The sequence below is a fragment of the Phodopus roborovskii genome, unplaced genomic scaffold (assembly GCF_943737965.1).
Source record: "Phodopus roborovskii unplaced genomic scaffold, PHOROB, whole genome shotgun sequence".
Lineage (NCBI taxonomy): Eukaryota > Metazoa > Chordata > Mammalia > Rodentia > Cricetidae > Phodopus > Phodopus roborovskii.
In genome coordinates, this window is record NW_026126546.1 from 5382932 (window position 1) to 5395824 (window position 12893).

The following is a 12893-nucleotide window of genomic DNA, read 5'->3' on the forward strand; positions in this document are numbered from 1 at the left end:
TCAAATGTCATACCATAGCCTGTAAGTTAAGTGAAATTGTGGGTTAGTAAAAACAACCAAAGAATGCATGTTTTTCCTAAACTATTTATCTATTTCCCTATCAACTGTGAATCGGGACACGGTCCGTTTTCTTCTTTGCTCTGGGCTCTAGGTCCATTTTTGGCAAGGAGAAAGGATCCTTGGGCATGAGCTAGGGGTGGTCTTGTCTACCTCTATTTCCTTACATTTTTAAATTTTTAAACAATTATTTTATGAATTTGCCTGCATGTATGACTGTGTATTGTGTGTGTGCAGTGCCACAGAAGCCACAAGGCATCAAATATCCTGGAACTGGAATTGCAGTCAGTTAAGGGTCATGTGGGTGCTGGGAATTGAGCCCAGGTCCTCTAGAAGAGCAGCCAGTATTCTTAATCACTGAGTCATTTCTCCAACCCCCCTTTTCCTTCTCTATCTTTCTTTTGTCTTTTTCTTTTTTTTTTAAGATTTATTTATTATGGATAGTGTTCTGCTTGCATGTATCCATTCAGGCCAGAAGAGGGCACCAGATCTCACTATAGATGGTAGTGAGCAACCATGTAGTTGCTGGGAATTGAACTCAGGACCTCTGGAAGAGCAGCCAGAGTGCTCTTAACCTCTGAGCCATCTCTCCAGTCCCCAACCCCCCTTTTCTTAAGTTTCTCATTTGTTCTTTTTATTATTATTATTTTGTTGTGTAGTGAATTTCTTAAGTCATTTGGAGCAAAGTGGGAAATTAAAATATTTAAAAATAATAGAGTAATAACTACAATGGCTCAGTTGGCAAGAAAACTTGTTGTGTGTGCGGGAGAGCCCTCGCTCCATCCCCAGGGACAATGAAAAGGAGCCAGGTGTGGTGGCACACACCTGTAATCCCAGCACTGGGGAGTGAAGAGTAGGAATCCCTGGGACTTGCTGACCAGCCAATCTAGCCTAATCAAAAGGCTACGGAATAATGAGAGAACTTGACGCCCAAGGAATGACACTTAAGGCTGAGCTCTAGTTTTCATATGTATGTGCACACGTGGCCACAAGGACCTGCGCACACACTAACAAACAATGCACTCTTCACACTGGCCTACTCAACAGCCAAGCCAGGATTAGCACTGCCCTTGGACCTCCCAGCTAGCTTTGTGCTTGAAGGAGAACCTAATTATCCAGACTTCTCAGAAGGTCAGGGTCACTGTGTGAGGGCAGACTCTCCCATGTAGCATCCCCATCATTTCCATGACAATATGCAGCGTTGTGATGAGTGCATTCTAGTGCAAGGAGGAGCCACAGAGTCAGTCACAGGGAGCAGAGATCGATGGATGGAGGGTCACTCTGTATTCTCAGCCGTATCTTTGAGTCTCCTTGGGAAAGCAGGGTCTGTGGCCTGGAGCAAAATACAGATCTATAGCAAGAAACAACCCAAATTTGAATTACTGATTAAATGGTGTTCTCTTCCCATTTCAGTTGTCTCCTTAACAGCTGTCCCAGTCTGCAAGCTTCCCCCAGAAAACCAACATCACGTCTAAGGATTCTGCTAGAATGCTTAATGAGCTTCCCTTCGACAGCCCACCAGTGAACAGAGAGCACAGGGTGTGGGGCACCATGTGATGGCCCATGGTCCATCATCTCCTGGAATGTAAACTGAGTTTACATGGAAGGCATGCTATCATCTTTGGACTTCTAAGGCCTTCCACACAGTAGCAGATACACAGGAACACACACACACACACACACACACACACACACACACACACACTCAGGTGGCTCTTCTCATTCTGCCTGGTGTGACCATGTCTCCAATACTCTCACGTTGAAAGTTTGATTCTCGAAGTCATATGTGGATGGTATTCACAAGCCTGGCCTTTGGGAAGTAATTAAAGGTGAAGTGAGTGTGTGCATACAGCCACTGTGAAGGCATTATAAGAAGGGAAATGACCGAGGCCAGCAAGCTGTATACCCATTGGTACAGGGCGGTCTGTCATGCCCCATGCTGTGAGGCCATCTCTGAAGGTACTGAGTATTCTCAGTATGTGCTATCTCTTGCTATCCTCATGTTTCAAGATGAGTTCCGTAAGCTTTCTCTCAGTTCAAAGACAAAGAATTAAATACCATACTAAGACCTAAAGTTTTTCAAAACACCAAGATATTTCCTGTTCACGTTCCGTGACCACCTTCCTGTGGGGTTATAACTACAGCAACCTCACACCTGCAGTGGTTTATACATGGCTGCTCTTGGTATTAGCCATCAGTGGGAACCACTGGCTCATGAATATTAGGATAGGATCTGGCCAGCTTCCAAGAGCCAGGAGCCAAAGCGGCCAGTTACCTTAAATTCCCGGACTTGAGTTAGAGCATCACTATGCTCAGGGGATTTGGGAATGAACTTCCTGTGGGAAGCAGCAGCATGTGCAGAGGGTATCAGGCTTGCTGGAGAGAGGACTCCTCTTTGGAGTTGGGGACTACAAGTCCTGACAGCATGTGTCAGTCAGTTTCCCATTGCTGTGACAAAACGCCTGAGCTGATCAACCTTAAAGGAAGAAAGGCTTATTATTGGCTCAGTGTTCCAGAGACTTCAGTCTGTGCTTGCAAGGCCGTTTTAATAGGGCAAAACCCTTCCATTTGGCTCTACTTCCTAAAATTCCACCACCTTCCAATCATCCCACAGGCTGGCCATCTGGTGTCCAACCTCCCAGATACATGATATAACAGCATGGGGTTAAAACACAAACTAAAACCAGCTTCCACGGCATAGGAGAGTTCAGCTACTTAACAGGATGTCTGCCTGCCAGGCGGGAAATTAATGTTGGGACTCAGACAGTGAAGAAATGAAGTGACCCCACAGTGCAGAGGTGGTGCAGTGTGGGATCGAAAACCTTTGGCCTGCTCACCTCCCACAGCAACGTGCCGTAGGCAACATCAGCATCCTTCCGGGCCCCAGTCTGCCTTGCTGGAAAATGGAATGTTGGCCCCAAGGACATTAGAGATGCTTCCAGCCCTAACCTGTGTCCCTTTATGTTCCCAGGTACTCCTTCCAGGATGAGGAAGACATGTTCATGGTGGTGGACCTGCTGCTGGGCGGGGACCTGCGCTACCACCTACAGCAGAACGTGCACTTCACAGAAGGAGCCGTGAAACTGTACATCTGCGAGCTGGCCCTCGCTCTGGAGTACCTGCAGAGATACCACATAATCCACAGGTAATACTGTGGGTAGGAGGGCGGGGTGCTGACAGGTGGCTGTGGTAGAAGAGAATTTGTCCAAGTGTTGCTTAATGGCTGCAGTGCATTGAGGCCAGCAAAGGGCTGAACAGCTTCGATACAGTCTTTACGTTCCCAGCAGACCACAAACCACCATGTTGCCTGAGTGGAGATGGACCACTGCCTGTCCACCATTCTGTACCATGGTAGAGTGCAGGGCTGGCAGCTGGCTGGTCTTGGCTTCTCTATCAAAAAAGGTGTTTGGGGGGGGTGACTTCAAAAGAATGTGACTTCGCCTGGAGGAGAGATTGTGACATCAGGGGTTGCCTGGGATGCCTTAGAATCCCGGCTCAGAGTCTTTAAGCCCCTCCCTCATTCCCCATCAGTTCCCAGCCAGATGTGTAACAAGAGGGACACCCGGGAAGACCTTCCACAGGAGCCTCACACTCCAGACAATCAAATGGAAAAAGGGAAGAATGAACGGGCTCTGGGAGCCTCAGAGCAGCAGGGAGGTAGCACTGGCCTGGTTTTGAGGTGGGAGGGGGGAGTCCACTCTTTCTTTCTGTCCCTGGAAATCAGTGAGTGGCAGAGCTCAGCTGTCTTCCTCTTGGGCAGCCATTACTGATACTGGGCTTTAAAAGCTTAGCATTTCTGCCTCTGTGGGGGACCTCAGTCTTGCTGCCTGTCCCCAGCCATACCACAGGAAGCAAAGTTTGTTTTCAGGGGCAGCAATTCACAGGGAGGATGGAGGGTGGGGGGAGAGACCTGTGGTCACGCTATGTCCTTATGATCCTGGCCTAACTTAGAAAGTTTTAGTTAAAAACCTGGAAAAGGCAAGGCCTTGGACTTCTTGGTCATGAAGGCAGATTCAAACAATCCCCCAACCTCACCCACAGGAAGCCCCACCCCACCCTAATTCACACACACCGCTCTACATTTTCTCCTTAAAATCCCAGTAAATGACAGAATGACGGGGAGGAATGGTTTGTTTGTTTTTAATGACAAATTCATAAGGATGGAGAAAACTGGGTGAGACCATCACAAGACACTAGGGATCCAGGAAGATGTGGAGGGATAAATGACAGGACAGCAGATACAAAAATTAAGCGGTAATTCTCAGGGAGTCAAAACTGCTAGACACTACAGAACCCCCCACAATGCTCAGCCATCCACAGCCATTTCTACGGAAGGGGGCGGGACTAAAGCATAACCTCCAGGAAGTACTGAAGAGCAGGTAGTCTTGGTGTGGTACAGTTTCTCCTACTCCTGCCCTAGACATGGCCCTAGACACATGCCATCTGTCATCATAGGGCAGCCAGATCACCTGATGTACAGTAAATGCTGAAAGAAAGTTCTGCATGTTCAGTGGGGACAGCCAGGTGCTGCTGGGCCTTCATTCCCCAACAGGGAAACACCAGTAACTTCAGTAGGAATGGATTGAGCCAAGAGGAGAGACTGTGACCTCAGAGGTTGCCTGGGACACCTTAGATACTATCTTAGAGTCCTTCAGCCCCACCCAATCCTTATCAGTTCCCAGCTGGATCATAACAAGGAAGGGCAATCTTCCAGCATTCAATCTGAACATTAAATGCAAGGCATGTGAGATGGCTGGCTAGATAGAGGTGCCTTCTGCTAACCTGACAATCTGAGTTTTCAATTCTAAGGACCCACACATTATCAGAAAACCAACTCCCACAGTCTGTCCTGTAACCTGAGTACAGTAAAAATTATAAGGATTGCAACTTCAAACACACACACACACAATATATATAATTTAAAAGAAGAGTAACCATCAAATAGACACAGGGTCTAAGAACAATAAAATAACTATAACCAACATTCTAAACTGCAGAATATTTTTCCAAGTGTATTTTTTTTTTTAAAACTCAGAGGTGTTTAGTAAAGTCGCTGGAATTGAGTTGGTGAGAAAATAAATTTATTTTTTAAAACGCATTGATGAAAAAGTAAGAGTTCCTGGCTCTCCAGAGACCCTAGGGGCAGCACCCATAGACACTGCAGCTCACTGCATGCTCGTTTCTGCATTTGATGCCTCAACAGAATCACCTGGAAAGTGAGCTCACCTAAATACAGCACTCATTCCGGGCTAGTAGGACTGCTCAGTGAGTAGGATACCTGCTGCCAGGCCTGGTGCCCTGACTTCAGTCTCCAGTAACAACATGGGAAAAAGAGAGAATTGGCTCCTGAAAGTTCTCTGACACCCCTCCCCCATCACACACACACACACACACACACACACACACACACACACACGCACACGCACGCACACGCACGCACGCCTGTATATGCATATACAAATACAAAAAAAAAATTGCTAGGTCCTAGGGCACATATCTTTAATCCACTCAGGAAGCAGAAATGAGCACATCTCTGGGTTCAAGGCCAGCCTGGTTAACATAGCTAGCAAGGTCTTAGCCAGCCAGGGCTACAAAGTGAGATGTAGTCCCAAGTATTACTAATACGAACTAAGACTAATACGAACTAAGACGAATACTAATACGAATTCTCCTTCATCAAGGAGAAAGGAAAGGTGAGCTTGTCTGAGGGGCTGAGAGGAAAGAAAGCCTTTCAAAAGCTCATCCTCGGTAGCAGAAGGAACAGCAGCCTCCAGTGAAAACCTTGGAGGCAGGGAGTTTATCCGCAGCAGGGAGATCAGCCCTGCAGCTACAGTCTGAGATACAGAAGGGTAAGGGCGGTGGGACTGTGCATGGGACCATTGCTGCGTTGTAACCAAGTCCCAGAACTATTTGTCTCTCTTAATGCTTTCATGTACACCTCGATACAATAGCAAAAGAGGAGGTGGGGGAGAAGGAGTCGGATGGAGGAGGAAAGTAGGAAGAGGAGTTGGAGGAGAAGAGGAAGGACTAGCAAAGTACAGGAGAGCAATCACCGAGGCTTGTGGGGCAAGAATTTCATCATGCTAACACTTGTTTTGGACCCTCTGGTGTTGGGGTCTGTGTCTGAGCGCCCCACTTTTGCTAAAGCTGCTGGAGTAAGATGTCCCTTTGCTGACTGCCCACGCATCTTTGATTACAGGAGGAATTCTTTGTTTTGTGTTTTGGAGACAGAATTTCACTGTGCAGTCCAAGCTGTCCTTGAACTCATGATCCTCCTTGGGCTCCCGAGTGCTGGGACTGCAGGCCTGCATGACACTCCTAGCTCAAGGAAAGAGTGCCAACATACAGTGTTTAGGGATTCTTAAAACCGCTTCTTATGCTCATTGTGTGAAATAAATGCAGAATCTCGGGAATATTAAGAACATAAATCCTCAAGTCCCAGTGTAGGACAGGAACAGGTAAGACAGAACAGAGCTGCTGTCTTATTACAGCCCTACTGAACTTCATGAAGACCCCCAATTGCTCCTAAGAGAGAAGAGCAGTAGCCATTCCTTTGACTACCCACAGTGGCCCTGCTCACACCTTAGGGAGGCCTCTCCCCTGGTGCCTCTTGGGGACAGAGGATGAACAGAATGTTAAGCTCCCAGGAGCAGATGTTCAGTATTATTCCAGCATAGGTCCAGGAGCACAGTGGGTATTTAATAAATGCATACACTTTGAGGGAATGACCTAAGGAGACCTGAGGAATTGAAATAATTTGCTCAGGCAGAGGACTTTCCCTCTGGCAAGCTCCTCAGTAAACTAAATACTAGGGTCTCTCCAGCCAGTCAGCCAGCATTTCACAGTACTTTCTGTGTGCCAAATAGTGAGTTGGAAATGCATACACTTGTAAATGCATGGCCTCCTTCTGTACTGAGACATCCCTGAGTGCCCACTGAGCACCATGGGGCTCAGAGTGGTCTCAGTTTGTTCAGAGGGCTCTGCTGATGCTAGCTCATAATCCTAAAGGACACCCATATCAAAGCTAAGATTTGGTCCTGAGAATCAAACACACTTGGGAGGAGGGAGGACGCCTTCAGTGTGCTTTTGCTGAAGCATTTTGCTGAAGCAGAGGGCATTTGCTGGTGTAACACATCCCAGACTCTCTGGGAAGCCTGAATATGTGTTTGTTGATGGTAGCAGAAGTCATTGCAAGCTAGCCTCTGAAAAGATGCTCGACCCTGTGAAAATCAAGCACCTTTTACATATTCACTAACTTTAACCAGAAAATTTCACTTACCAGAATGGAGTCTTAAGGCTCCAGTCCTGCTTGCTTCAAACCTGGGGCTGTGATAACAGCCCCACTTACGATAACCAATGATTTGTGAATAAATAACCTGAGGGGAACTTTGCCTAGTACTATACACATCCTTTTAAGAGACTATGAGATTAGAGTGCATCCATAGATGATGCTCAATCTTCTTTTTATACAATCCAGAGAAGATTACAACTTATCAATCGCTTGGCTATGTAAAAAAAAAAAAAAAAAAAAAAAAAAGCCCACCTATTAAGGCAGAAAGCACCGGAAGCCACCTCCTTGTGCATCAGGATTGGAGGGAGATTTTGCGTGGTCTCCCTACTCTGCCTCTTCTGTTTTGAATTTCACTTTAATGAGTTGTCATCTCTCTGGTGAAGTAGAGCAAAATGTGCCTTCTTGCTCAAGGGAAGTTTCCCTAAAGAGAAAGCTCAGTCCCAGGAGAGGGTGGCATGGAGTGACAGGCCGTTACTGAGGAGAAACCACAGGGGCAGAGGAGAGGAGTCTGGAGCAGGAACAGGACCAGGTTGCCCAAGACCTGAGGAGAGGGAAGAAGCCAGGATATCAATGGAGAAGCAAAAAAGGAGTGGGGGGTGGGAGGATTATATGTTCAAAAATATTCTTAGGAAACCCACCCATATCTTTAACATACTATAAAAATAATAATACAATAATTCATCAACATTAGAAAATGCTGGCATGACCTGTTTTTATAGCCTGTGTAGTTCATCTCCTCTCCCACAATTGTATGGAAACTAAGTGTCCAATCATGACAACTAAGACCTCTCCCTAAGCAGACTCTGCAATACCACTGTCGGGCATATCCCCAAAGGAGGCACATTCACACCACAAACATTATTTGTCATAGCCAGATCTTGGAAGCAACCTAGATACCCCACAACTGAAGAATGAATTAAAAAAAATGTATATTTACATAATGGAGCACTACTGTAGTTGTAAAAAACAATGCATCCTAAAAATTTGCAGGCAAATGGACATAGATAGTATGTACTCATAAGTGGATAGCAGACATAAAGCAAAAGATACCCAGCCTACAATCCACAACCCCACAGAGGCTTGAACCCTCTCCCATAAACAGATGGAAGTAGATGCAGAAATCTACACCTGACTTTTGGGCCAAGCTCCTGGAGTACAATTGAAGTGAGGCAGGAGCGATAATATGAATAAAGGAGTCAAGGCCATGATGGGAAACCCACAGAATCAGCTGACCCGAGCTAGTGAGAGATCGCTGACTCGGGTCTGGCAAATGGGGAAGCTGCACAAGACCAAACTAGACTCCCTTAATATAGGTGACAATGGTGTGACTGGGAGAATACATGAGGCCACCGACAGTGGGTCTAAGACCTAACACTGATGCACAGACTGACTTAGTGCACCCCATTCTATAGGGAGAGATACCTTGCCCAGCCTAGCACAGGGCTGTGGGGCTGGAGAGGTGCCTTGGTCCTGCTTCAATGAGATAAGATGATAGGATGGACTAAGACTTCCTAGGGGAGGCCTTACCCTCTCCAAGGAGGAGAAGGGAGGTTGAGGAGGGAGTGGGGGGAGCAGGAAGAGAGGAGGGAGGGGAAAACTGGGATTGGAATTAATAAAATTAATTTTTTATTAACGAATTAATAAAACAAAGAAAAATGTACCTCCCCCTCGTTATTCCTTATTATTTGTGGTTTGAAGTCATAGAAACTTTTAAAAAATCATATATATATATATATATATGTATATATATATGTATATATATATATATTTCCTGTGCACTGCCATTTAGGATGGATATTCCCATTGTATTTCAGGGGTAACTTATTTCAAAGTGCAGGGCTATGGAGCCTTTGTTCCAAGCCAGCATTCTGAAGATTTACGACTTTGTGAGGACTGAGAAGTGAGATACACGAGAATCCAATTTATCCTTAGAAGGGTTGTCCCGTCCCCTGGGTACAAATTGCATCTGCAATTGGGTAGAGAGTGTTTATGTTAGATAATAAATTTTCGAAATAGGGCAGGTCTCAACTTCACGACAAAGGACGTTGTTGAAATTTGGGAGCAAAATGTGGGAGCAGAAAACAGATCTCTGCAAAAGCCCAATGAATTAGAGGCTAATTCACAGAAGATGTTCCGAAGGAAGACAAAGAACAAGGTGGCCAGAAAGCAGGTCAGCATTTTCTGAAATGTCAGCACACTGCCGGAACACGATTTCTAAAGGTTTATTTCTGTGATCGCCCCATAGTTGAGTCCTTCCCTGAGTGGAATCTTCTGCATCTTCCTCCTTGTCATTCAGCACACCATGAAGGGACAATCTCAAAGCTTAGGAGTTAAGACAGAGACAATTAGACTCCGGCCCAAAATATGTGCACTTGAGAGAATACAGTTTTGAAGGGGTAATTCCAGATACTAAAATAATTGCCATATTGAAGCTCTTATCACCATGTGCCAGGAAACACATGTCTGTATGAGTACAGATATACACACTTGTGGCTGCATATATGCAATTTGATGCAACCTCTCATACTCCCATGTCAAATGGGGGAATGCAAGGAATGCAAGTTCAATATGCTCTTAACAGTCTAGTATGTGGGGTGTCATGTAGGCATAACACTTGCCTAGGGTGATGGAAAAAAGTCTTGGAACTATGAGGAAGATTTTGACTAGTGAAGTTGGTAGCAGATCTTTCCAAAGGGAAGAAATGGTACATTAAAGGTGTTGGCAGATGTTTGGACCAATCAGTGTTTTACTCGTAAATACTTCAAGTCACCTTATGAAGAACATTGGGTTCAAGGTCACCAAGTGTAGGCTTCGGCTTGTAACAACTATCACAAGGGTTATTGAAATCATTTTCCAAATCAGATGGAGGCAGAGATGAGGAAAGTAGAAAGTAGTAAATATTTTCATAGTTAAAGCTTGGGAACTCCTAAGATGGAGTTTGGCATTATTTCCCTTGTGCTGGACCCGCCATCCTGTTTAGTGCCAGAAATGCTAGTCATACATTCACTCATCTACCCATCACTCTATCCATCCATTCATCCTGTCTATGCATCTATTCATCCATTTATCCATCTATCTGCCCATCCATCTACTAATCTATCCATCCATCCATTCATCTACCTACCTATATATCCACCCATATATTTGTCCATCCCTTCATCAATTTATCCATCCATTTATGTACCTATTTATCTATCCATACATGCATCCCCCTATCTACTCATCCATCCATCCATCCAATCATGAATCTATTTGTCTATTAATAGTGGCTTATCAGAAACCTATCCCATGCCAGGCAAACAATGCAGAAATAAACAGTGATCAGATTCCTGCCTCCTTGGTGAATATACTGTTGTAGGAGAGAGACGAGACAAGAAACCAGAGATGTCTACATCATCCTTGCGTGATGATACATGCTAAGGAATTCATAATGATGGAAGGTTCATAGATGGAGGTATGGTTTGTTTTCAGAAAGCTTTCAGGACATTGAAATAGGGACACGTGAGCTGAGAGCTGGGGGAGTGGGAGATGAAGTGTATCACTTTGGGAACAATGTTTCTGGACAGCATTGTGGTGATTCTATGATGGAAGTCTGACTGGTATGTCTCAGTGATGACAAAAGCCCAACAATGACTGGAACAGTAGTCGCAGAGAGTGGAGTGGACCAGGAGGCATGCGGGAGGTGAGCTAGATGGTGATAGGATTTATCACCTCAGCTTCTACCCTGAAGAGCAGAAAGCTGTTGCTAGGTTTCCACAGAGGAGTGATGTGATTAGATCTATGCTTGCAATATGGTTTCATGCTGGCTGCCTCTCATAGGCTTATTCAGACTGCTGTGTGAAAGACTGACCATAGGCAGAAGGAGAGGGATGCCCCTTTCACTTTGGTGAAGAGAAGGCAAAGTGTCCTGCTGGAGATCAGAAGAACCTTCCTGGGGAGCCACAGATAGATAACCTGTTCACCACGCTTTGCCACAGTTCAGTTACCTGGAAAGAAAGACTTGAAGAGGGCATGATGAGGCACCTAATCCAAGGCCACATTGTTGGGTGACAGAACTGGGGCAGATCCACAACAGCTTTCAAGGAATGCCATGTCCACTGTGAGGAAGCTGAATAGGAAGTTAATGAGGGCACAGCGACTCTAGTCATTGGAAATGAAGCAGGAAGCCCAGGGTATGTTTTGGAGACGCTCATTCGGTGATTCCATGACTGGCTCTCTAGCCACACAAGGGCCGATTAGATCTCCAGAACCCACATATGAACGTTCAGCATGGGGCACACTTGCAATTCCAGTCCTAGAGAGATAGGACTGATCCTTGCTTGCCAGCCATCCTAGCCAAATCAGAGAGCCTCGGATCCTGGTGAGAGACCCTGTCTCAAAACTCAAGGTGGGAAGCCAGGGAGATGACTCAGTGGGCAAAGCACTTCTGCGCAAATATTGAAGACTGGAGTACAGATGCCCGGCACCCATATACAAAGCCATGGAAATGTGGTAGCCTGCCTGTAGTCCCAGGGACCACAAGTCAGAGACAGGATTGCCAGAACAAGGTGACTTGCTAGATCAACCAAGCAGTAGTCTCTGGGTTCAGTGAAGTGGCTGTACCTTGAAAAAACATAAGGCGAGAGAGAGAAACAATCAAAGACATATAATATCAATCTTGTCATCCACATGCATAAACATCACATACATGAGAATATGCACACCCAAAGAATATGGGTTTGCCCTACTTGGTTCTTTGTCTCTGATATGGGATCAAGAGTCCAGGTTCTTGGTGGTATGTCTCCTCAGAGATTCAAGGCAGACTGTGGTAGTTTGAATGTAATTGCCCCATAAGCTCATAGGGAGTGGCACTATTAGAAGGTGTGACTTTGTTGGAGTAGGTATGGCCTTGTTGGAGGCAGTGTACCACTGATGGGGAGGGTGCACTTTGAGGTTTCCTATGCTCAAGATACCTCCCAGGGTCACAGTCCACTTCCTGTTGCCTTCTGATCAAGATGTAGCCAGCACCATGTCTGCCTGAACATTGCCACACTCCCCACCATGATGATAGTGGACTGAACCTCTGAAAGTGTAAGCAAGCCACCCCAATTAAATGTGTTCCTTTATAAGAGTTGCCTTGGTCATGGGAATAGAAACCCTAACTGAGATACAGACTTTGTACGTTAATGGCACACTGGACCTTGGTGCTAGAATCATGACCTTGGCTAGCTGCAAAATGTACCCTAAGATTTTGAGGCCAAGATAAAAAGTATGTGCTTGCCAGAACTATGAAGAGTAAAATATGTCACAGTAGTACTCTTCTTTCTGACAAAGAATTATGGGAGTAGAAGCAGCCCCAAGCTTCCCTATTGTGACTGACTAACCCTTTGTTGCAATATTAATTGATGTGCTTACTAATTGTGGCTTATGTTAGCTGTGGGATTTGCTGGGCAAGACTGTCCCTTTGAGGTGTTCACCTTGTTATTTAACATAGAAGAATTCAATTTTCTTAACTAATTAGACAATAATCAATACTAAGGAGCCTAACTACCTTTCGGTATATTCA

At 45.5% G+C, this 12893-nt stretch overlaps 1 protein-coding gene across 1 annotated transcript in view; it reads left to right on the top strand.

Annotated features, from left to right (window-relative positions):
- Stk32b (serine/threonine kinase 32B) overlaps positions 1-12893 on the top strand; it is a 225708-nt gene that overhangs the window by 139378 nt on the left and 73437 nt on the right. Inside the window, exon 4 of the mRNA XM_051200286.1 lies at positions 3029-3202. Within this exon, the coding sequence (XP_051056243.1) occupies positions 3029-3202 (174 nt within the window). The remainder of the gene's footprint in view (positions 1-3028; positions 3203-12893) is intronic.